The 26,645-nt window shown below is 38.0% G+C and overlaps 1 protein-coding gene across 1 annotated transcript in view; it reads right to left on the reverse strand.

The window, feature by feature from the left end:
* Positions 1-511: 511 nt before the first annotated feature.
* CDX1 (caudal type homeobox 1) overlaps positions 512-26,645 on the reverse strand; it is a 33,673-nt gene continuing 7,539 nt past the window's right edge. Inside the window, exons 2-3 of the mRNA XM_060760991.2 lie at positions 993-1,138; positions 512-715 (exon numbers count right to left, since the gene is read on the reverse strand). Coding sequence (XP_060616974.1) covers positions 512-715; positions 993-1,138 — 350 coding nt within the window. The remainder of the gene's footprint in view (positions 716-992; positions 1,139-26,645) is intronic.

Here is a 26,645-nt window from a genome sequence, read left to right on the forward strand (position 1 = left end):
GTTTTGCTCTTACCTACTCATTTTACTGACTTTAGCTCCTAACATACAAATACCAGAACAACTCAAGCTTGGGCTCTTGTGTGATCCAGCCAAGTTTCCTTTATGGATGGAACTTTGTTGGGGAGGGTTTTCTTCACAAACTCAACCCTGGCTCTTCCTTTATGACCCAGGTCTGAACGCTGACTATCGTCCAGGCTTGACATGATGCTGGAACAATTCTTGTAAGACCTGGTTTTCTATTTCTTCCCGTTTCCTCTCATGGCCAACTATTCAAGCACGTCCCTTCTTTAAGTAAAATAAAATTTCATCCTTAGGAATGAGTTAATGATAATATTTTCCCAGTGGTATTGTACCAAATAACACACTAGGTGTAAAGGAAATGATTTCATTGGTTTAGCAATGACCACAATCTTGCTGAGTCTCAAAACCTGCCAACTTGTTTGGTTCTCAGGATCAATCCATACTTTTTTTCTACGTAAGTTTATCTGCAGGTCAAACTGAAGGGCTCAATTTAAGGCAGAAATTCTTCCTTGATAGTCATTGGAGATGAGGAAACTAGGTTGGTGGTACTGCTGCAGATGCCTCCAATTGGGCCTGGTGTGCCAACGGCTGGTGGGGTGGGAGTGGTTGTACTGGCAGGCTGAGTCTGCTGCTGCATCTTCTTCTTGTTCACTTTCCTCTCCTTTGCTCTCCGATTCTGGAACCATATCTTCACCTGCAGAAACAAAGGCAGGAGAAACCAAGCAGAAGTAAAATAAGCATGAACAAGATGGTGATAGGGAGTCAGAGAGACAAGATGAGGCTGTTCAGGTAGAAAAAGTTGAGAGTGATGAAGCATATAGTGACCAAGAAATGTACGGATGAGAAGGAATTGGAAGAAGGAAGAAGGAAGGCAAGATTCAACATATTAGCGAGTGGGTTTGTCAAAGACAGGGCAGGGGAAAAAAACAAACTAAATACAGCAACTGTTGCATTGTATTTGCAGCACCAACCTGTCGCTCAGTGAGTCCTAGCGTTGCTGCCAGCTCTGCTTTCCGCCGGATAGTGATGTAGCGGCTATAGTGAAATTCCTTCTCTAGTTCCAAACGTTGATGATCTGTGTACACAACACGATACTTGTCTTTTGTTCTGGTCTTGCCTAAACAGTAAATAGTAAGGGACTGAATTAAGTGCCTGAGTGTGAAATATCAGGAACATGTTGCATGATGGATTGTCATAGGTACACAGAGGAATAGATGGATAGGAAAATGAAGGATATTGGTGGGAGAGGGGCTACTATTGGTATATGCTACTGTATAATATCGTATTATTTATTTAACTTTTTAAAATTAATTCTTTCCATAGTTATGGCAAGCTCATTCTCACATGTATATATTTTTAAATTTGCATTAAGACAGCATATCCATTTATTCATTGGTACAACCCTGGTAGCACAGCTTACTTAGTGTGAGATTTAAACCTCATTACACAGATTTAAACTGCATTACACAGTTTACTATTGACATTTACTTTTGACAAAGGACCTTCAAAGATGATTCCCACATAATTTGTGCGATACACAATTTCCTTCGTCATGCTGACAGGACATGCTTGAGATAGCAAACTTCTCTGACTACCACATATTTCCACTGCTCCATGTCCTTATTTCTCATGCATAGATTTGGGGTCTTCTATACTGTTCAATGATATGTACCCCAACTGCATGTTGTCTCTTTTGGGATACTCTTGAAAGTCTAATTCTGTGGTGATGGGGGTATGGTTATTTGAAAGACCATATCTCTTTCTACGAACATGTTAGAAATTTACATTCATATGGAGTGGGCCTTCTCTTTGTCCCACCATCAAGTGCATTTGGTGGGAACAAGGGAGAGGGCCCTTTTGGTAACTACTCCCAAACTTTGGCATTCCCTCCCAAGAAAGACCAGGAGGGCCCCATCCCTGCTTGCCTTCTGCAAGCAGAAAAAGGCCTTTCTGTGCCAGCAGGCATTTGGAGAAGAATGAGAGGCACAATGCTGGAGATGTTATGGGTGGGATGTTGAACTTTCAATGGTATCTCTTGTATTTTAACTGTATTTTACCTTTTGTGCCCACCCATAAATGTTGACTTTTTATTTTTGTATCTGTTATTTTAAATTTTATTTTTCTTCTTCTTAGCTGCTTTGAGTCCCTGTGGGAAGAAAGGTGGGATAGAAATAAAGTGGAGGAGAAGAAGCAGTCATTGTTGTTAGACTCAAGAGGAAGACAGCACTGAATTATTGTAAGAGCACAATAAGAGAGGATGTTTGCTTTTAAAAGTCTGCATGGGATTGTGCTATCTTTTATAGGAATATGGTGTGCTTAGCATGGTTTTGTGTGCCTTCAAGTCATTTCTGATTTATGGTGACCCTAAGGATACTATATAACCAGGTTATAACCAACCTGCTGGTATTCTCTCTTCTATACTACCATTAAAATGTATGTGCCCACTTTGAAAACCCATATGGATCCAGAATAGATCTTAACAGTCACTTATGGACCCACTGCAAAGACTCTACCCTTGGAAGACAATCATACTCAGCCACGAGTGATAACCTATGAAGCTAATAAACCCTCTTTAGTTTTCACTTAGGCAACCTTATTTTAAAGACACTTCAAAACAATTCCAAAATTCACTCCCATACAACTAGAATGGTGGAACATGAAACCAGTTTGTCACCCATTGAATCCCCACCACCTCTAATGGGGAAACATAGGCAATTCCATTTCAATCAATAAGATCTAAAATGCCTTGACTTTAGCTATGGTGTTTAATTATGAGTATCGTGTTAAGAACACCCCTGAAGACCTGAATTCATGCAGGCACATTATCTCATTTTTTTTTTCCTGAGATAGATTATTGATTCTTGATTCTGAGACATTATGCTTCTAAATTAGGAAGGGCGGGACGTGGGAGGGAGGGAGAGTGGGAAGGGAAAAAAGACAAGCTGAACATGATGCCATCTGTGTTGAATTATCTCACAACACTTTCCATTTCCTATTTCTGTCCTGAATTCTGTTTACAGATACATACTAGATGGGTTCTAAGAAAAGCTTTCCTATCACAACAGCCACATAGGCCTGTATTGTCCTTTTTGTCATTGGTATAACTGTCTTACAGATGTACAATAACCCAATTGTTATATGATGTTTCCATAGTCATTAAAATGGAATAATAGTGCTATAGCAATGTGGTGTGATTGGACCCTAAAACAGACTAAGGTGTCTCCCCTGTTGGATGTGTTATCATTTAAGACAAATTGATTTTAAATCCCACCAAAATTAGTTGAAAAAAGCTCTATGTGCAATCTTACACAAACTGGGTTTCAGTATGCTACTTGTGAGCCGTGCACAAGACAAATCTTTGTTGACAGTTGGGTAGAGAACAACATACAAATGAAGTAGTATTTTATTTTTTTTGCAGCCACCCTTATATCTAGCTTTGAAGTAAGGTAATTTCCAATATTATGGTTGCACTGTTTCATTCAAAAGACTCTGAACCCACATGAAGCAAATAAGGGTTTATGGATTGCTACTATGAGTTTTCAAGTGCTTTCTGACTTATGGCGACCCAAGGTGACCCTCATCACAGAATTTTCTTGGAAAGGTTTGCTCAAAGGGAGTTTCTCTTTAAATCTGAGAGAGTGTGTCTTATTTAAGATTGCCCAGTGAATTTCCATGTCCAAGGCCCCTTCCACACTGCCATATAAAATCCAGATTATCTGCTTTGAACTGTAAAACCCAGTACCTTGGTGTGGGTTTTCCTTAAACTTTGTTTAGGAGATTGGAACACAATGCATTCAACTGATTTATTTTAAGTCTGAAAAGTTATCAGTGCAAATTTAGTTTGAACATATAGCTACCAATCTCCCACAGATAGTAGAACACCAGAAAGTACCAGGTATTTTGCTCCTGGAGCTATTAAAACATAATACAATAGGGAAAGCACACCAAATTCCATTCTTCATATAAATATTAAGAAAAACAATCAGGACTACACATTTCTAGGTTCAACATTTGTGAATTGGATTATTTGCAGATTTTATTTAAAAAATTTCTCTAGAAATCTCTAGGTCTCTAGTGCAATTTGATGACGAATCTCCATAGGTTGATCTTAGAGTCATGCTGGAGGACTAGGTACCTCATAACATGGGGAAAATCCCCAATCATAGAACACTTTGCCCACGCAGACAGGACGGAACCTGTTGGATCTCATCACATGATGCACAGCTAATTCCAGTGGGCTCTGTGATGTCTGCATTGGCAAAGAGGGAATTCTGAACATGAGAGACTATCCGTACTCAGATAGGAAATCATGAGGACAGCACAGGATCATGCCAGAAAGGTGCACTAAGGTAAAATTCCTGTATGTTGAAGGACTTTTATACAGAGTAGGGGTTAAGTGCTTATATTAAAAATGTGATCTATACAAATAAAAATGTAATGTTCGTTTGTGGGATTAACAGAACTCAAAAACCACTGGACAAATTGGCACCAAATTTGGACACAATATACCTAAACAACCCAATTATGTCCTTTACTAAAAAAAAATTGACTTTGTCATTTGGGAGTTGTAGTTGCTGGGATTTATAGTTCACCTACAATCAAAAAGCATTCTGAACCCCACCAACGATGGAATTGAACCAAACATGGCATGCAGAACTCTCATGACCAACAGAAACTACTGGAAGGGTTTGGTGGGCCATGTCCTTTGGTTTTGGAGTTGCAGTTCACCTACATCCCAAGATCACTGTGGACTTAAACAATGATGGATCTGGACCAAACCCTACACGAATACTCAATATGTCCAAATATGAACACTGGTAGAGTTTGAGAAAAATAGAAACTTGACATTCGGGAGTTGTATTTGCTGGGATTTATAGTTCACCTACAATCACAGAGCATTCTGAATCCCACCAACGATAAAATTGGACCAAACCTCCTACACAGAACCCCCATGTGGGCCACAGCAACGCGTGGCAGGGGATGGCTAGTTTTAAATCTATTTTAAAATATATTTTAACTTTTGTATGTTTTTAATGTGTAAGCTGCCTTGGGTCCACTGTGGAGAAAGGCGAGATTAAAATATCGTAAATAAAATAATCTTTTCGGCATGTGATGGACAAGCGGGAGATGCAAGCAATACAGAGTGCTGGGTGACCGATTCACCTCATTGCCCCACCATTTGCTCTGCTACCCTAAGGATTCCCCCACTGCCCACCTTCATGTGATGAGGTCCCTAGAGATTCTTAGGCTGGGCCTACATTACTATATAATCCAGTTTCTGATTTCATATTATGTATTGAACTGGATTATATGAATCTACACTGCCATATAATTCGACTCAAAGCAGATAATCTGGATTCAGAAATTGGATTATATGACAGTGGAGACTGGCCTCAGGTGTTGTCTTGGGTTTTTAAAAGTTGGTTTTTTGTTCACATTTTCCCCACTTTCATGTGGGTCGTGTATGTGTAATAACCACAGAAGTGGAAAGCCTAGTGGATTTCTGATTTGAAATCAAGGAAGTATGTTATGAAGTTATTACCCTAAGAATCATAATGTGGCATTGTAGTGTTTTGTAAGTTTAAAAGTTTGTTTTTAAAAATAGACTGTTTCTCATCTTAACAAGTAGAAAACCTGAAGGAGCCTTGGAGAGCTGGAGAACTAAAGCTATGCAAGTTGGGCCTTTTAAGTCCTTTGAATCAGAAACCACCATCGGGACCATATTCAAATGTCTCTAATCTCTTGAAAGAAGAACAGGTTATATGTCAAATAAACAGAATGGAAGAATTATAGGTCTCTTCATAGAATGCTTTCCCTGCAATTTTATTTCTGCTCTATTATTCAAGTTGACCTTCATGGCATTCTTACCATGCTGTTATGCTCCCTAGCAGGAAAGCTATCTCTACTACACCTAAAGGATAGTTTGCAGAAGCACATCCTCAAGCCTCGCCCTAAGATACCAGGATTGTGCAGAGAAAGAATACTCCAAGCATGCACTCGCCATGGGCGTACACCCCTCCTGTGATGGCTGAAATCACAGCAAGACGTTTTTCATGAAAACCCTCTTTATGTCAAGCCTGTTATTTGGTGGAATTCAAGACTGTTACTTGAATGCAGTGGTGAGACTACTACTGCTATACTGGTCTCCACAACTCTAAGCTGTGTGCAGGCAGTTCATAAATTGGCCAAGTGCATTTCTTCTTTGTATTTCTAACAGCTAACATGAATATTAAGAGGATTTTAAATGAGGCAGAAGAAGTTAAAAGGTTGAAATATAGACTTTGTCCCTAGTTAGTATCTCTAGGTTAGTGGTTCTTAACCTGTGGGCCGCGGACCACCAGTGGGCCGTGAGGATCAAAATCTGGTCTGCAAGCCTCCTTCCTCTTTATTTATTTATTTTATTTCTGCTCCTTTCGCTCCACCTGCCACTCCTTCCCTGTCGCTCTCCATGGTATATGTTCTGTATCAGAAACTAGAGCTGACGTGGTCTTCCTAATGCAATTTTCTGAATCAGCACCCTAAACTGAATCTAAAGTTGACCATTTGTAACCCTTTTGGTACTAATGTTGGAGAGTGGTCCCTGGTCAAAGGGGTCCCTGGTCAAGTTGTCCCTGGTCAAAGTGGTTCCTGGTCAAGTGATCCCTGGTCAAAAAAGGTTGGGAACCACTGCTCTAGATTGAGGGAAATAATAGTCCTGCTTCATTCTGCTTTGGTCAGACCTCCCCTGGAATACTGTGTCCAGTTCCAAGAAGGATATTGACAAGTTGGAACATGTCCTGAGGAGGGCAACCAAAATAGTAGCAAGTCTAGAAACCATTACCTATGAGGAGTGGCCTGGGAAGCTGATTAGGTTTGCCCTGAAGAAAAGAAGATTCCAAGTGACAACAACTATGTTTAAATATGTGAAAGAATGTCACATTGAAGAGGGAGCTAGCTTGTGTTCTACTGCTCCAAAAATGAGGACATGGAGCAATGAATTAAACCTACAAGGAGTTTCCAGCTAAACATTAGGAAGAACACACGTTTATGCACATACAGAGAAAAGGTTGTTCAAAATCACTTTGTTGTCACATTTCTTTAATATTTGCCTTCTTCAACCATTTTTCCAGGGTACTTTCTTAAAAGTATAAAGCACTATAGTTTCACAAAATATAGTTCGGTGTTTAAATTACTGAATAGTTAGATAAAATACTGGTGAAAGCAACAATTAAATGAGTAAAATGAAAGCATAAAAGACCTAGAAAAATAAGAAAAATGTTGTATTCTTCCAGATACAGACCTGGAAGGATAACAGTAGCCAATGTAGATAAGTATTGTCAAAGGCTTTCACGACTAGAGTCACTGTGGTGCTCTGTGGTTTCCGGGTTGTATGGCCATGTTCTAGCAGCATTTAATCCTGAAAATGCTGCTAGAACATGGCCATACAACCCAGAAATCACACAGCACCCTAATGTGGATAAGATTGCCTTTTTCCTATGTATGCGGCCCCTCCAATCCTTCCCCCATTCTTCTTCATTCCTTGGCTTCTTTGAAGCCTGTTCCTTCTTCATCATCAGTACCAGTGAGGATGCAGGCCATTCCAAGAAAAAGCTTTATTTCGAACACTCATATCTCCAAATCACATAGGCTCAAAAGGGAAGACTCAGAAGGCCGAAATAAGGTACCAGATCCTGTCTTCACTTGGAAGATAAGCAGGGTCAGCAATGGTTAGTACTTGGATAAGATAGCATTGACCAGATGCTGTATGCCACTGGTTCTCAACCTGGGGTTCCCCGATATTTTTGGCCTTCAACTCCCAGAAATCCTAACAGCTGGTAAACTGGCCTACAACTCCCAGAAATCCCTGCCAGTTTACCAGCTGTTAGGATTTCTGGGAGTTGTAGGACAAAAACATCTGGGTACCCCAGGTTGAGAACCACTGCTGATATTTCAGAGGATGGAACAGGCAAAGCCACCTGTGAGTATTTCCTTTCCAAAGAGAACACTACAAAATTCATGAGGCTGCTATAAGTCGAGAGGTGACCTGAAAGCAAAAAGAAACCAGAAGCCACAAAATCTCCTTGAACATCAGTGAAGTATGTTCCCAGCACTGAGCTGTTAGTATCTTAGCAACCACAGTTTCACTGGGCATGAACTATCTCTTTATCCAGTGACCAGTTAATCCACAAACCTGGTGGAAGGTGCTCCATACCTCAAGATAACGTGGCTCTTTCATGAAACGGCACATCTCCAGATTGTGAACCTGATCCTTTTGAAGGGGTTTAGCCCCATCTAGAACAGGTTAAATGGTATCACCTTGAGAAAGATAAAGTATCTACTCAGTATCAGGAAACTTACATATTTGGATTACAACTTCAAAAATTCTTCAGCTAACCTACATATAGTCCAAAAAAGTATTCTTTTCGAGATCTATTGCTTCTTACAAAAGCTCTTTCATCTCAAGCCTGAAGTTCAATTTACTGACCCTTATTCTATGTGCATTGAGCACAGAAGATCCCAGTTGTAATCCCCAGCATTTCAAGTCAAAAAGATCAGATAGCAGAAGATGGGGACAGTCCCTGCATGAGACCTTAAAGCAGCATTACCAGTCACAGCACATGTCAATGAAGTATATATGGGACCAATCATCTGACTAAAAACAACCAACTTTTTTAAAGGATCGTACCTATTTTAAATATGCCAACTGCTAGAAACATAACTCACAATGAATCAACCTAGCAAAGACTTGAGAGGCAAAAAGGGGCTTGTGTTCTAAATTCCAGGGCAAGAAGGAAAACCAAACATTATCTTATTGCTAGGAAAGTTTAGGGCATTTGACTATCAAAGTTCCTAATATGCTGTTTCATGCAAAATATTTTGTGTAACGTATGTGGTAATGTAGGAATAACTCACAATCTTATTTGAGTCACCTGAAAGGTGAGCAGAGGAGTTGCAATTGAGCTTGTGTGGCTTCAGGCATCTCCCAGAATTACTAAGTTAAAAAGTGTATCCATGAGTTTTCAGAGCTGACAGTCTTGGACTTTCCCAGCATTTTAGGTTGCAATCCTATAACCATTATTCTGCAAGTAAGCTCGCTAAAATTTAAAAGAGTTGGTCATGCAAATACAGTACGCATTATACATGTATGAAATTGAACTTAGATTCCTAGACTCAAGCTGAGCCACCACCGCCCCCCCCCCCAAAAAAAAAAAGAACCAGGGCCAGGATTGGTAGGGGCTATGAAAGAGAGCAACCAATCCATCTGATGCCCTGTGAACTCTCTCCAGTTAGGACAGAAGGAGTGTATGTGTGTGTGTTTACATACAAATACACACTCCCCTGCATATGTGTATGTATGTACACATGTGCACACAGGGAGTTCTAGTCTGGCTTACAGGTACCTGGTCTGAACCAAGCTCCTATTATAAATTGCTTTGGCTCCAATGGATCCAGTGCCAGTTCCAGTTCCAGTTTCAACTTGAAACAACTGAGGTATGCATTCCTGCTAAATGACTTCTGCATTTCTATGATTCTATGCAAAACTGAATTTTCATCAACAGCATGATCCCAACAAAACAAAATGATGCCCTGTTCTGTTTTCCAGGTGCTTTAGATGGAATTCAGTTTTTTCAGGATAGCAGGGGCACTAAAACCTCCTGATTACCACTCACAGCGGTTGCAATTGTCCTTTCACACTACACAGTTATATTTATCATGCCAGAAGCAAGTTGAAGATACAGTTATAATGTATTTAAAAATACAAAGTTTAAAAACTTGGCATTATACTAGATTTGCTTAGACCAGAAGCTAGCCATTTGGAGCGCCTCTGGTGTCACTGTGAGAAGGTCCTCCATTGTGCATGTGGCAGGGCTCAGGTTGCATTGTAATAAGTGGTCTGTGGTTTGCTTTTCTCCACACTTGCATGCCATGGACTCCACTTTGTGAACCCATTTCTGAAGGTTGGCTCTGCATCCCGTGGTACCAGAGCACAGTCTGTTCAGCGCCTTCTGTCGGGGGTGCTTTGAATGCAATTTTCCTGCTTCTTGGCAGGGGGTTGGACTGAATGGCCCATAAGGACTCTTCCAACTCTATGATGCTATGATTCTGTGATTCTGTTCCAAGCCGCCCAGTCTTCTGTGTGCCCAGAGGGAAGTTTCTCATTTGATATCCATCATGGATTGAGGTTCCGGGTTTTAGCCTGCCACTTTTGGACTCTTGCTTGCTGAGGTATTCCTGCAAGTATCTCTGTGTATCTTACATAGTTATAACACTGTGATTCCATCTTAACTGTAATGACTGCATCCCATGGAATCAGAGTTTGTCAAAAGATCCTTCCTAAAATAAAATTTCAAGACTCCATAGGATGGAGACATGGGAATTAAAATAGAATTGAAGTGCTATATTTATGTGGTGTAAGAGGATGGCAACAACCCTCACCCCTCTACAAAGGACCAAAGCCACCTTAAAAGAAATGCTTCAGTGCACTCCAAATGTATAGGAATTTAATGAAAAATCCCATTTAGCTTTGAGCTTTGTACACTAAAACCCAGTGCCTTTCTGCAACTCTTCTGGATTCTATTGACAGTATACTATACATAGAGATTGTATAGAAGTTTTGTTTGTCTCCATCCTCCAAGCTCTATAAGATGATAGCTTGTACTATAAAGGAGAAGGCTATTTTTTCTATATTTTTAGACAGTATTTAAAAAGCAAAGAATAAACAAGGGAGGGGTATTATTAAACACAAGCATGTTAGTGAGCCAGCTTTTTGTGCTGGCTTGTGCCTTGGTACCAAACGGACTAGAAGACTGTGTGCCTACAAGAGAGATGAGACAGGTTGCCACACTGAACAATTTATGATTAACCTATTGGTGATAAAAAACCTCAGCAATAACAGGTGGCAGGTGAAAAGGCCCAGGTTACTTTCTAGTTGACAGCCAAGCCCATAAGCCCAGATTCATACTTTTGCTTCTCATCAATGAATGTGTACATGTAAAATCACAAGTTGTGATATTTATGTATGCATATGTGTCTGCTATATGTATTGCGCATGTGGCATAAAATATAATATATCACCAAGACATGGGTGTGTTGGATTGGGGATTTATCTCAAGATACAAAAGTTACAGTTCTTTGATTTGACTAGATAATTCATACTGGAAAATTTAAACACACATTTCAATAAATGCTCTATTTCTATATACACACACATACAATCTGTACATATGAACGTTAGCTTATTTCAGAGTAAGCTCTACTGATCAACAGAACCTAATCCTAAGCAGAGATGAATGTTCTCAATGTGTAGCTGTGTTAGCCTTCTGCAGTAAAATAAACAACGCAGCAACTTAGAGATTCAATAGAAGTTTTCATGAACTGTATCTAATGCAGAATGTTGTGCACAAAAGCATACTTATTTGTGCCAAAGAACAACTAATTAATCATTTAGTGTTGTAAGACATAATGTATAGGCAAAATCTCATCCATCCCTTGTTCCTCATCAGTCTCATCTCCATTTTGAAAGCTGAAATGGGATTGATCTTTGGGGCAGTCAATTAATTTCTCACTCTCGCATGGGTGTTATAAGGGGAAAGAGTTGCACACAAAAGCTGTACACAAAGTATTCCCCTGCCTTCAGATGACTTGTTATCTGACAACTCGCCCTTTCAATGCTTGCAAATTACAGACAAATCCCATTAATGGGACAAGGAGTCTGCTCTTTCATGAGTTCTTGCCTATGGGACTTGCTTGGGACCACTTGCACCCTCACTACACAATATACTGCAGTATGTTGTTTACCGTGTTAGATAAGTGGGGTTTTCTTGCATATATCAATTCAGCCTCATTCAAAGAAAGGCAGATAATCAATAAAAATATATCAATTATAAGGGTTGCTGTGAGTTTTCTGGGCTGTATGACCATGTTCCAAAAGCATTCTCTCCTGACATTTCATCCACATCTATAGAAGGTATCCTCAGAGGTTGTGAGGTCTGTTGGAAACTAGGCAAGTGAGGTTTATATATCTGTGGAATGTCCAGGGTGGGGGAAAGAACTCTTGTCTGCTTGAGGCAAGTGTGAATGTTGAACTGGCAACCTTGATTAGCATTGAATGGCCTTGCAGCTTCAAAGCCTGGCTGCTTCCTGCCTGGGGGAATCCTTTGTTGGGAGGTGTTGGCTGACTCTGATTGTTTCCTGTCTGGAATTAATTATGTCAATTATACTTCTTCATTATAAATTTGCTGCTGCTGAACCCTGGCTCCTTTTATAAAATGTGACTGGTGATCAAGTTGAGCCCATTTAGCAAAACCATTTCCAGTTCCCATGGGAAAGACCTTTCCCTCCCTGGAAAAGAGGAAGAACTTGTATGTGTTAGAATGGCATAGTAAGTCCAAAGAATTGGACTGATTAACAGTCAGCAATGAACAACTGAAAGGTTTCCACTTTCATACTGAAACAGTTCAGCAACTGACATGGATTTTGGACCGGGTTGGACCAAAATACCCTAAAGACACCAGCTTGGAAGCTAAGCATGGTCAAACTTGATTAGTAATTGGATGAGAGATAGGCCATAAATACGAGGTGCTTTAGTCTGCATTTCAGAGGAAGGAACTGTCAAAACCACCGCTGAGTATTCCCAGCTTAAGAGAAGCCTTAAATTAATGGACTCAACATATTTTAATAGGCAACTTTAAGGCACGGACACACATACACATGCAAAGATACATTCTGTTATTCCCAGTGCATATTTTTTATGTTTGTTTCAGCTTTTCATGCAATTGTTTACAAAATTTCATAAAATTAAGGGAGAAAGCAACACCTGTGGTATTTCTGCATGGCCAACAGAAATAAAGTCATGCTGCAGGAAGCACAATAAAAGAAAGGAGTCAAAACTTTAACTCCAAACCAGGAAAACATTACACAGTCACCTGCTCTCTCAAATACAGTCTATATGGATATGTTTTGGAAAATATTCTCTTCCCATTTAAGGGGTTTTCTCACTAACACATTTCTAGATGAACAAATCAATAAACCTAGAAGGGGAATAATTGTGTATATGATTTCAGCAGCAAGGATAGTATTGGCAAAAAAGTGAAACATAACTAAAGTACCCTCCATCTTTGATTGACAACTGAAATTAAGAGAAGCCACAGAAAAGGACAAAATAACTAGAATAATGAAGGGGAGCTCCCTAAGCAAGGTGCAGAAAGAATGGGAGAAAACAGAGAAATATTTGAAGGAATAAGTAGTCTCTGTAAACAGGAAAAAAAGATTGGATATTTAAGCTTCTCTTTTTACCAAATGGAACGCGAGAAGACTTAGGAAGATTCTCTACCTCAAAGGAAGGGAAGGAAGTTATATCTTTGTATTTATTGTTTAATTGGATTGTGTTATGTTTGCTTGGTTTGTTTGAGTCTTCTCCTTTGGTGTTGTATTTTCCCCCCTTTTTTTCTAAAAATCAGTAAAAAAAAATTACACCTAAAAAGGAAATGTCTATGGTGTCATTTCATGCTTTTTGAAAAAAATAATAATAGAAATGATCAAATTGAAATGATGGACATTTAAAAATATATGGCTTCTCTGAATACAAGATTTTATGTAGTCACTTCTTCTTGTGATGAAGCAGATATACGCCATAAATCTGCTTTAAATCATTTCTATGGGGTCATCATCTAAACACAGTTCCACTGATCACAATGACATGTTTGGGACTTAACCAATACTGTGCCACAATTTTACTACTGATTTTCCCTGTCTTTAGATGTCTGAAATGCCATCAGAATTAAATCACTTTCCCATCACTTTTAACAAAATGAGCCTGCCAATTCAAGTCGAAATTCATATCTTGATGGTTAAAAGTATAAACTATCTTGTTTTCACTGACTTCAAAGACAATCTCCTGCTATATTTGCTTTCCAATTAAATACTATTCTTTATCAATTAAACCACTCTTTCCTGAAAGCAGGTCTTGAGGCTAATTGCCATTTTTAACATATTTGAAAAGTTTATTGCCAGCACCTGACTATCTTTCGATAAGCCAGGCTCACTTATTTTGATCCCCCTCCTCTCTCGAGTCTTGCCACACACATATGAGGTAAATGACCCCCTTGATCCACCCAAATAAACCCAAGCATGAGGCCAGAAGCAAGGAGTTCAAAATGGGGAATAATGCCTCCATGAACAGACGCTATCACTGACTTTGTTAATGAGTAACCCTAATTAGTGCTCAACTTAGCTATCATTAGATAAGGAAGCTGCTTTAATATGCTGAATGAACTATAAAAGGAATCACCCCAGAGTATATGTGGTGGTACGGGCACACACTGGTACTCATTCAAATTCTTTTACCTATGGCAATTCATGACAAAGTATTGATATTTGTCAAGGTCAAAGGTATATTCTATTGTTCTGAGACCATGACTTATTCCGGTTAACTGATATGAAATAAATTACCCTTTGCTATCTCTTCATGCCTAAAAAACAAAACAGATCAAATGTGTGGCTGTTTGATGACACATCAGGGTATAAATCAATCATAGCGAAACTGAAATAGATCATGGAAGTCCAAAAAAACCTAACTTTACAACTGTTCTGGTCCACATACTTTCACCCTAGTGAAATGTTTGTGTTGTTGTTGTGTGCCTTCAAGTCATTTTCAGGTTACAGTGACCCCAAAACAAACCTGGGCAACAATTGAAAGGAGATGTTGACAAGCTGGAATGTGTCCAGAGCAGGGCAACTAAAATGATCAAGGGTCTCGAGCAGGGGTCCACAAACTTTTTAAACAGAGGGCCAGGTCATAGTCCCTCAAACTGTTGGAGGGCTGGATTATTTTAATCCCCTACTGCATATATTTTTCCTTTTAAGCAGCTGAAAGATCTTTAAATCTTCTCCTTCCTCACTGTTTCAAAAGTCATCTGCCACGTGGCCTGGAACTAAGCAGACCGATAAGGAGTCCTTTTACTTCTCAATTTGTTACTCATCGTTCTGGGTAGTAAGAGAAACAGTGTCACATGCATGTGAGTTCACCATCTCTGACACACACATATAAATACAAACAAGCCCACATTTATTTACACACACAAGTAAAAAAAACTGATGCATCAAAGAGAGTGCCTCACTATGTTTTTCAGTAGGATTTCCTCATGAAGTGAGAAGATCATTGCAAAGCTCTTTGTATAAGTGAGATCACAGAAACCAATCATGTCATTCATTGTATTGTGGCCCTTCTTGAAGGAAGTGCTGCCGCAGCCTGCTCAGCTTGGTGGTTTTGATTATATCTCCCATGAGCCCCAGAGAACTGAGCCAAAGGTTTGAAAAAAAAGGGAAATGCATGGGATGTATCAAAACAGAAATTTCCTAATGCTAATTTATTCTCATGAAGGCAGTAAACACACCTGTTTACCTATTGAAAAGTACTTTGACCACAATCTGTATACACTGTGCTGTAAAACCCGTCTGAGATTATTACCAACTAAAAACAGTGGTTTTGCTTCCAAATGAAGTTTAAGTATCCAAAATAAATCAGAAATGAATTCAAAATTTAAAGAAAATAAATTCCTAAGTGGAAAGTAAGGGCCCTTCCAGACAGGCCCTATATCCCAGGATGTGATCCCAGGTTTTCTCTTTAAACTGGATTATATGAGTCCACACTGCCAGATAATCTGGGATAAACAGAAAACCTGGGATCACATCCTGGGATATAGGGCCTGACTGGAAGGGCTCTAAGTTAATCTGATCTCTGAAATGAATGTTAAGGTACAAACACGGGGGGGGGGGGGGGGGGGTTGAACACTGAGGATGATGAAGAACAGACTCTTGGGCAGAATAGTCATCACTATGCAGAATATTCAACCAAAGGGATGGCACTGCAGAAAATGGGGAAACTGAACAGGAACAAGCAACATAGGATCACTGACAGGTACTACAATTCCCTGACAATTATGTCTGTTCCCTGTGCCTTTGAAACACCTTTTGGCTCCAACCGTGCCGAACACATTTTCAACATTTCATAACAAAGGGAAAACAGCTTCTTTTCTCAGTGACTTTTAAAACAGCAGTAAAGTTTCCCAGCATAATAAAAATTCTTTACATTGCGCTGCAACAGAATTAGATCAGAGGACCTAAGAAAAGCAGAGTTTCTTTAATACCTAATACACATAATTTGTTATTTTCTGATTATAGAAATTGAGGCAATTTTGATCCTATTATGAAACAGTTTAACAAGGCCTTAGTTTAGGAATTACCTAAACTAAACTAAAATTTTCTATCTACAACATTGGTGTAGTCTACTAATTTTTACAAAAATGTTACCAGTCAACAGAACCCTTCTCAAAGGCCATGTTTTTTATATTGTTTTGCTTTTGATAATGAAACTTTTGCTGAAGGAAGGAAAACATTACTATTAGAATATCTGTTACATTTGTACTTTAATTTGAAAAACCAAAAAAGGGAGTTTCTAGTTGGTACACTGAATGACACATAATGCATAGGATTTGAAAAAGAAAAAGCATTTTGGATCACTAGCATACACTATTACTAATTACTGAGATGCAGCAGGTGTTTGAGAACAGAACATTGTTTTTCAACAGCACAAATGTGCCAGAATTGAAAAAGAAAAGATTAAACATCCAAAGGTTTTGTTAAGAAGACCATGCTGGGAAACTTAACTGCTGTTAAGAAGACCATGGAATTATAGAATGTGAAGATACCTTAAGGGCTATCCAGTCGAACCCCATTCTGCCATGCAGGAAATCACAATCAAACCATTCCCAACAGATGGCCATCCAGCTTCTGCTTAAAAACCTCCAGAGAAGGAGACTCCACCACACTCCGAGGCAGTCTCTGTCAAACAGTTCCTAGCATCAGAAAGTTCTTCCAATGTTTGGCTTCCAGACCTATGACCATGTTCACCCTTCTCTGAAAATACAGTATATCAATAATTTCAGTACAAGAATTAAAACATTTACTGTTTGGTAACATTGCCATTAAAGTAGGGTGGATTACAGCTCTCACAAACCCTGGCCAGTATCATTAACAGTCAAGAGTACTAGTGGATGTAGTCCATTAGTATTACCTGGGCTGCAATACTAATGGACTATCTCAAATATGTAGTTAACACTGGTGCAAGGCTTTTGCCAGGCTTAATTCAGTGGTGATGACTTGCATGTACATTCAAATTATTTAACTAGGAAATAGAGTGTATCAGTTAAGTTTCAGTGAAATTCTGTATACATTAATTAAAAAAATTAGTCAGTTATGAGTCCTACAAATAATTAAGTGGCTGTAGTATTTCACCAACACATTCTTCTTAGACTAGGAACCTGTAATTAGCCCCAACATCCCAAAAGAACTCACTTATAATACATTTCTAAACTGCAACCTAATGATCAATGTAGTGATCCATTATAATGTAATACAGTGCAAAACTTTTAGAACAAAGAATCATTTTAAAAACACATGGTGATCATAAAAAGATGATACATGGTGATTATAGCATAGAAATCAATGCAAATATTAAAGATAAAAGCTATAATCCTGTATGCAATTGCAAATAAGCAACACACAACGGAGTGAAATGTTCTTCCAAAGAGACGCACATAAGAATTAGACTAGAACAGAGATCAGTTCTTGCAGACTCAATAGTGCTGATCATTAAAGAAAGAAAAAAGTGCAATTGCTTTTTTAAAAAAAAGAAGAATTAGATCTAGTTCCCTTATGATCCAAAATGCCAAAAGCAATCCATTATGGTGCTTTAATGGGCTTTTCTCTTTGGGTCTATATTTGCCAGCATGAACTTAGATAATTAATTTTAATATGCTTAACATCTGGTGAACATAGACACATAGGATAAATATACAGACATGTATATACCTATTTCCTAGATTTCCTAGAAAGAATATTTTAAAGAATATTTTAAAAGATTGTAAACTGGACAAAAGGCTGGTGGCTGTAAAGCAAATCTCATTATGAGGCCAGCTGCACACCATGGTTAATAATTCAAGAAATAACTATGTGTATATGTGCATACTTCTTGTGTATATATGCTATGCATTTTTGTGTATCTCTGTACATGGAGGAAAAGCTGTCAGTGCTCAGAGCATCAGTATTGGCTGGGCTGCACTTTGCCCACCACTATATTAAAATTATAGATCTCAAAATATGTTAACACTGGTTGTACACTTATGTCAGACTTAGTTACGTGCATCTATATTTAAATTATCTAACTAGGAAATAGGGTCTGCATCAGTTAAGTTTCAGTGAAATTTGTTATATACTGATTCAAAAATAAGACATGATATATTTTATACAGAAAACCAACACCAAATTTTATCATTCTAGAACACTCACAATGAAATTGGATGTAAGAATATACAGATTAAAGAGCAGCCTATTAAATTATCCACTTACACTCTGAAATGAACTACAGAGCAGCATTTGGAAACTAACACATTCCCATCTGCCACGATTTGAATGAATCTCAATTTCCATGCAACCTTCTCAAGAAAATGTGTCTGAGAATACTAATTTGGATTTCAATCAAATGTTTTCTTCAATATGATGTGGCAAAACTGGTTTGCCATTAATCGTGAAATCATTCAGCACTGCCACCATTTACTTAGCAACATCAGAATGAGTCTGATAATGATGGTCATGATAAACCCTTTTTTAAAGTAGCAAAGTGTTAAAAGCATTTTTAAAAAGCTGGTTAAAAAAACACTATAAAAGCCAAGTTTTTAAAAAAAACCAGTCTTAAAGACAAAAAACTGTTTACAGCAGCACTGTTTATTTATTTATTTATTTATTTCGAGTACTTCTACCCCGCTCTTCTCAAACCCCGATGGGGGAATCAGGGCGGCTTACAAAAAGGCACAATTTGATGCCAGCAATACACATAATAAAATGAAATACATAGCAGCAACAATTATAAACAGTTAAAACAATCCAATTATACAATTATACAATAACAGTTAATAAAAACCGATCTAATGACCAATGTTCGCTAAGTTCAAAATCCGTAAATTCATTCTGCATTGTCATAATTCCATCCAACTCTAGTCGTCCTTGTCCTTTATCTGTCTGCCAGATTACCCAAAGGCCTGGTCCCATATCCATATTTTTAGTTTCCTTCTGAACGAGAGGAGGGATGTCGATGACCTAATTTCCCCAGGGAGTGAATTCCACAGGTGAGGGGCCACCACCGAGAAGGCCCTGCTCCTCGTCCCCGCCAGTCACACTTGTGATAAAGGTGGGGCCGAGAGCAGGGCCTCCCCAGAGAATCTTAAACTATGCATGGGAAACTCAATAGAAATTGAGCCGGCCGGAGAGAAGTGTTTTCCCTATATCTATACAGATTTGATATAGTTCCCAAATATGGTGACATGCTCTGCCCAAACCCTTCATTTTCTCCCTTTTGTTCAAGAAAACTGAAGGTGTGCTATTTAAAATACAAATTGCCTCTTTGGAATCACGATCAGGTATTCCATTCCTATCCTAGTACTATCCGAGCCTAAATCCACTTAGCTTCTGAGATGAGATGGGATGTGGTGCCGTCAGGATATTTCAACTCAATAACAAAGGAACAGGAATCATTCTTTTCGAAAAATTATTTGAACAATAGGGAAAAGATACATCATACAATCTATATAACTACCTGAAGACATTTCAAAGCTCAGATATAAAACACATGCAAAAACCATTTTAAAACTATTTTTAAAGGTTGGATGAAATGAAAGCCAAAAGGAAAGCTCTCAAAAATTACAATTATGAAGTGTACATTTCACAAATAGTTTGTAAGCATTCTCTGCACATTAAAAGAATAAATATTTAACAATAATTGCTGAAATGCATTTTGTTGCTTCTGCTCAGCATTTACATACATGTAAAACAGCAAAGGTTCATTGCAACTAGCTTCCATCAATTTCTATGTCTATTACTCATTACAAAGCTTTGTGACAGTTCATTTCATGCTTCTACCATGTAGTATAAAGCATGTTTATTTAGAAGTAAATTCCATTGTATACGATTTGACTGTCTAGTAAATACATTTAGAATTGCAGTCTTTGAATCATAATTATACAAATATTTGCAGGCTTATATGAACATTCACCAAGATTTAGAAGCACCCATATGGCTACCTCTACATATTTTAATATGGTAGCAAAGGGTGAAGATGAGTTAGCTTTGTTATTAAATTGCTTTCCTTACATGTCTTATTACCATCCTGAATACTCCTTGATTAAGAAAACCCCTATGACATCCATAATAATAGTGTACTTTATTTATATTCTGCTCTATCTACCCGAGGAGACTCAATCCATAGGTTTGTGTGTAACTAGAAGACACGCAAACACACATATTGTATCTAGAATCACAACTGAATTATTAAGAAGTACAGTTAAAATTTTGAAAAGTTGCCTCTTCCAATTTCCTGCCCACAGTGGATAAATCAAACTTTTCAAATCTCTAATGTAATGCTTTTAAGGCATTCCCCCTTCATGCTAAATTAACAATAGGGAGAAAAAAGAATTTGAATTCAGAAGTGAGTCATGTCACTGGGAAAGGGGGAATAAGTTTTTTCCCAGCCCTATTTCCCTATGAGGGATACTTCCCTAAAGTTGCTATTTGTTTTGCATGACAAGGAGCATACATATGAGGCAGGGCCATTTCAACTGGGAAATAGCAGGAAGCGGGTTAAAATCTCAAAATCCTCCTCCCTTCACACCATAGTCCTAATCTAGATCATTATTAACATTAAAAAAAACCCAGGGAAGTCAGTTTTCACAGATCTCCCACATATTTTCTTAAGTGTGAAAAATAGCACTATAATTATAAAAAGGCATTTTATATTGGCAACTTAATATTTTCTAGAAGGTGCAGACATACTTTTTCAGAATATTTGTGAATCTAGCATTGGTCTTGAAGTTAGACTAAAAGTTGGACACAGGGCTTCCTCTGGTTGGGATCTTGCTTTTGTCATTCATGCCTTTTGTAAACTTTTATCTAGCTCACTGGGAAGATTTGTTCTATGTGAGTAAAATGTCAGCAGTTTAACAGTCTTAGAGCTTCCTCTGCTTTCTAATGCAGATTGTGGAGCAGACTTTAAATGGAGAAGAAAGACCTATTATACAAACAGACTTTCACTCAACATGGTCTTAAATGCCACCACAAGGAATGCCCAACAGCACCAGTGCATGGTGTAGCCTATGAAGAATGTATTCCTTCTATAACAATAAGGAGCCAATGAACCCATTGCACAAACTCTGGATCAACTGTTTTCCTTGACTTTAGAATTAAGATCGGTGTGATAGTATGAGCTCTAAAATGCCCCCAGCATTCCAGCTCTGGCATTTATAGAGAAACATCTTTATCTCTGTGTTTCTCACTGTTCTGAAGGTCTTAAGGGAGAGTTTTGGTTCATATCACAGTCAACGCAGGTTGGATTTGTAGGCGCAGGCAGACCTTTGCTATAGTTCTACTCACGGCCTGGAATTCCTTTCCAAGAGATATGATATTTCTAAGGCTTTCCTCTCTAGAGTGTATCTTAGAGCTGAATTTTTTTATTTTTGCTGAGGAAATGGAGAACAAATACAAATATATTATGTACACCTATGGTCTGAGTTTTATATATTTTAAGTATATTTAATTTATTTGTTTTAAGATTGTGACTAATATTATTTTAATATTATTTGTTCAAGTTTCAAGTTTATTTGATGCTTTAAAATGCTACATACTCCATGGATTAGGAAAATATTGTTTGAAATGATTCGATCTCCTAATTATGACAATGGTGCATAATATATACAAGGCACTGAACTTGTTTATTTTAGGAACCAAGGTGTCCAAACTGCTTTAAAATCCATTATTCTTAAATTAAAAGAATTGAGGAACCAGTCACTTTCTCAATATTTTTGGACAGCAACACCCAACACGCATCTCTATGAAACCTGAGCCTGACACAAACTGGAGACCAACAACATCCAAAAGGTCATAGTATAGAACAGGCATGGGCCAACTTTGGCCCTCCAGGTGTTTTGGACTTCAACTCCCAAAAACCTGGAGGGCTGAAGTTGGCCCATGCCTGGTATTGAATCTAGAAGGTCTAGTTCTGAACTTGTGTTCATTAAATTACATTTCAAAAAAACATCTTTGTGCTCAACCTTGGTTCCAAGACAATAAGTAATTGATTGCAACTCCTATCTGAATCATGAAAACTGTGGAAATGAATGTTATCAAAACCATCAGGATCGAATGCTAGTGTAGGTCCATCTTAATAATGTGACCTAAGTATCTTAAAAATCAAAGAATCCTTAGAAACCTCTCATTCCTGATTAGTGAGGCAGCCCCCCAGAAAACATCCTGGAAGCTGTTTACTCAAGAAGAGACCAAGCAGAAGGCTTTAATTTACAAACCGCCAGTATTATGATTTATAACTTGCATGATTAAACAGTGGATACTTCTAAGGGAAATGCTAGTCTTTTATCCCAATGCAGCATGATACCAAGTGTTCATCTATTTGGATTGATTAATTGTGCAATTACATTCAATTGTTTCATACTTATTAAAATCTTTTTCAAAGTGTTTGACTCTGAAAGAAGAACGAGAAGGCAGAACAGAATATGATATGCTCTCTCTTTATATGAAGTGATTTACCAGCACCAGACGAATCCAAGTAAAAGTGTCATATACTAACAGAAGTATTCCTACCTATTAGCTGTAGGTCCCTTGAAGGCATCAGATCTTGTCTGATCTTGGAATCTAAGGGTCAAGCCTGGTTAATACTTGGTAGAGAGACCCTGCAGGAGAATACTACTTGCCTATATTTTAGAGGAATAGTAATAGCAAACCTTAAGTATTCCTTGCCTAAGGAAATTCAATGAAATTAATGGGGACTTGAATAGGGTGTGTGACATGCACCCTGTGAGTTTCATATCTGCATATACAGATATATATATATATATAAGATTGACACATAGTTAGGTAATTTTCATGGGCAATCTTTCTCAATAGTTAAAGGAAGGTTTTTTTTACTCTCTTCGCACCATAATCCCATGCAGAATACACTACAACTAATCAGAGTTTTGTCTTTTCTTACTGTTGCCCCTAATCCTGCCCAATTAATGATATTTTGCTTTGATGTAGCATTCTTTTTTTTTTATTTGATAGTTTAACAAACACAGCATTGTGTATTTTGAAAGTTCATATCTCTAACCTGCTTTTTACTTTCGTCATTTTCTGATTTCAGAGCTCACAACTGTTCCATATTATGTTCAGGCCACAACTGTAAAAACTTCTATAAATCACTGTAAACTTTTTCAACACAATATTTCATGTGATGTAATAATTTTGTCCTAGGCCCAGAAAGGATGATGGCTAAGATCTTGCATGGGACATGTAACTAACTACAATGTCTTCGCTATGCTTTGTCTCCTGATCTCACTCCCCAAAACTCACTAGAGTCAGGCTGTCATTCTGAAAAGAGGAGTTTTGTGGTGCTGGTGAGCATGGCTTGCTAGCGGGAAGGAGACTAACACAACATCTCTCAGTACCCCACTCCTTAGTGCCATAATTAAGAGGAGGAGGATGATGATGATGATGATGATAATAATAATAACAACAATAACAATAATAATCGTGTTTTAGAATAATAGTTCTCAAATAATTTGAAGTTATTTGTTTTCTTGTCACTGTTATAAGCACCAGATGGATGTGTATATTTGTTGTTGTATGCCTTTAAGTCATGACGCCAATATCATGGTTTTTTCTAAGGCTGAGTGACTTGTGAGTTTCCAGAAGTGAGAGGGGATTCAAACCTTGGTCGCCAGAATTGCAAGTAAATCTCTATACCATGCTGGCTTCCAAAATGCGGTATACATAGATGGAACCATGTAAAGAATGATATTTATAATAATACATTATAAAAAATATTATTATTATTATTATTATTATTATTATTATTACTACTACTACTACTACTATTGTACTATAAATAGATAGGTGTTATAATGAAATAAAATTACAGCAGGAAATGTGTATATATCCTTCTGTAATTTCATTTTGCTATAATATTTACATTAGATATATAGTATAATAGTTGGGTTGCTGAGTTTTCCGGGCTTTATGGCCATGATCCAGAAGCATTCTCTCCTCACGTTTCTCCCACATCTATGACAGGCATCTTCAGAGGTTGTCTACAACACAGTATAATAGTTCTTGCCTTCAAGTGATTTCTGACTTACAGGGACCCTAATGAGAATCTATCACAGGCATGGACAAACTTCGGCCCTCCACGTATTTTGGACTTCAACTCCCACAATTTGTAACAGCCTACTGACTGTTAGGAATTGTGGGAGTTATTCTACATAACACCTTCTATGAGCACAACATTTTAGAAATAACAGGCCAGTGCACTGAAGGAGACAATAGCTTCTTAGTCTTTTATTTAGCATACCACCTGGCGGGCTTCCCATGTTAATTTTCACATTGAGCTTAACTAGCATTTGACACTACATTTTTATTAATACAACTTTACTGTATAACATTGTAAAAGTAAAAAGTAAAATTTGATGAAAACTTTATTCCTGTGTTTCTCACTGTCACCAAATAAAACATGCCATTCTTGCTTCCACAATTTTAAAATATTACCTGGCTCACGTTTTGATCAAGTTAAGGTACTATCTGAACCAGTCTTGCCAAGAAAACCCTGTAACAGGTTGCCTTAAAGTCACTATTGCTCAGAAATTACTGGAAAGCACAAAACAACACCAAATCAAGTCAAAACTGGATTTTAATCTTTCTTTCTTTTTTGTTAGAAGGGGTTCTGAGGATAACCACAAAGATATCAAAAGTGTGATTATTTCATTGGCCCAAAGTTATCCATCTTGCTGAATCTTAAGGAAGTAAACAAATCACCGAAATGAAAGATAAAGTCCCCAAATCTGTTCCATGGGATTGGCATTATCAATCTGAAAATGAACAGAAACTCCATTCTATTCGGTCATCATTCTTGAGTTTAGTAAATATAAGGATTGTTTATGACTTTATGGCCTTAAAACAGTAAACATGTTACCTACTGCCTCTTTTACTTTGCAAATATATAGTTGCTCTTGATTTTTTAATGAACAGCTCAGATACTTGCAGAGTTCCTCTTCTCTCTCCAAACCCTTCACTAATACTACCCAGTACTAAGTCACACTGGGCAGACTGGGGGATATCAGAGAAAGGAGAAAGAAGCAAAAAGCTATGGATTCTCTTCTGCCAAGGCAACACTGGTTATTATCACATAATTTTAACCTGGAGCCAGTGTGGTATAGCTGTTGGAACATTGGACTGCAAGTTTAGAAACTAAGATTTGCACCCTCACTTAGCCATGGAAACCCACTATGTAACTTTGGGTAAATCATATCCTTGCAGTCTCAAAGAAAGGCAAGAAATTGTCTCTGAACATATCTTGCCAAGAAAATCACGCAATAAATTCACCTTAGTGTCACCTTAAGTCAGATATTACAAAGATACACAAACGCAAGAATGTCTTGCCATTTCTTAAATGACTCAACATCTGCTTTTGTGTGGGTCATTACAGCATAGTATCAAGAAGGCAAAAGCCAGGCAAGTGAAATATTATTGACTCAATAACAACAACAACAACAACAACAACAACAACAACAACTTGGGAAGTGTCCGGCATGTGATCCAATACAACAGCCAGCAGAGTGTCTGCTGTGGACTCATCTTGTTGTGTTTCAAATAATAATAATAATAATAATAATAATAATAATAATAATAATAATTTTATTGCCTACCTCTCTCTATGGTTGGAGATGAGATAAATCATTAAAACAAGAAATGAAAAATTATTAAAAGACATACAGCAAAATACACAGAGTTAAAGTACAATTTAAGATCCACTGATAATAATGACTCAACCCACTAAGCCAGATCTGGGAATCACAGGCTTATCAGGGGCCACCCTAAAGGCACCAGATTCATCTGATCTTGGAAAACAAGCAGGGTCAGTCCTGGTTAGTCCTTGGATAGGAGATGAATACCATGTGCTGTAGGCTATATTTTGGAGAAATGAACTGGCAAAACCACTCTGAGTATTCCTTGACTAAGAAAGCCCTTTGAAATTCAGAAGTTGTCATAAGCTGACAGGCATCTTAAAGGAACACATACATATATCTCCCCCAAACTCAGTGCAAAGCAGTGATGATGGTACAGTGAATATGCTTGCTCCAGAAGGAGGAAAGCAAGCACCTGTCAATCACAAGGCTGCCCGCCCTCATTCTGTTCATTGAGATGGCACAAAAAGAAGACAATTTTGCAATGACTGAATACATTATTTACTAAGAAAAACAAACACTGTGGGACTTGAGCAAGCCCAAGCAGAATGTTTTAGACTCTAGTTTATTTCTTTAAGTACACTCTGGGCAATTTCATTAGCTGGTTTTCTATATTTTTTTGTAGATTTCTTATCTCTATGAAGCACATGCCCATTCATTCTTCTTGAGAGGATCAATGGGCCTTAGGGACAAGGCCTTGTTGGCTCTGCCAGAGGACCTGAGGACTTTGTCTGCATAGTTCAATGTTAACCTTGCTTTCCAAAAACGAATTGAGCAAACCTTCTCTGGAATTCTGAAATACTCGTG

This window comes from Anolis sagrei, chromosome 2, assembly GCF_037176765.1.
Source record: "Anolis sagrei isolate rAnoSag1 chromosome 2, rAnoSag1.mat, whole genome shotgun sequence".
In the NCBI taxonomy this organism is placed as follows: domain Eukaryota; kingdom Metazoa; phylum Chordata; class Lepidosauria; order Squamata; family Dactyloidae; genus Anolis; species Anolis sagrei.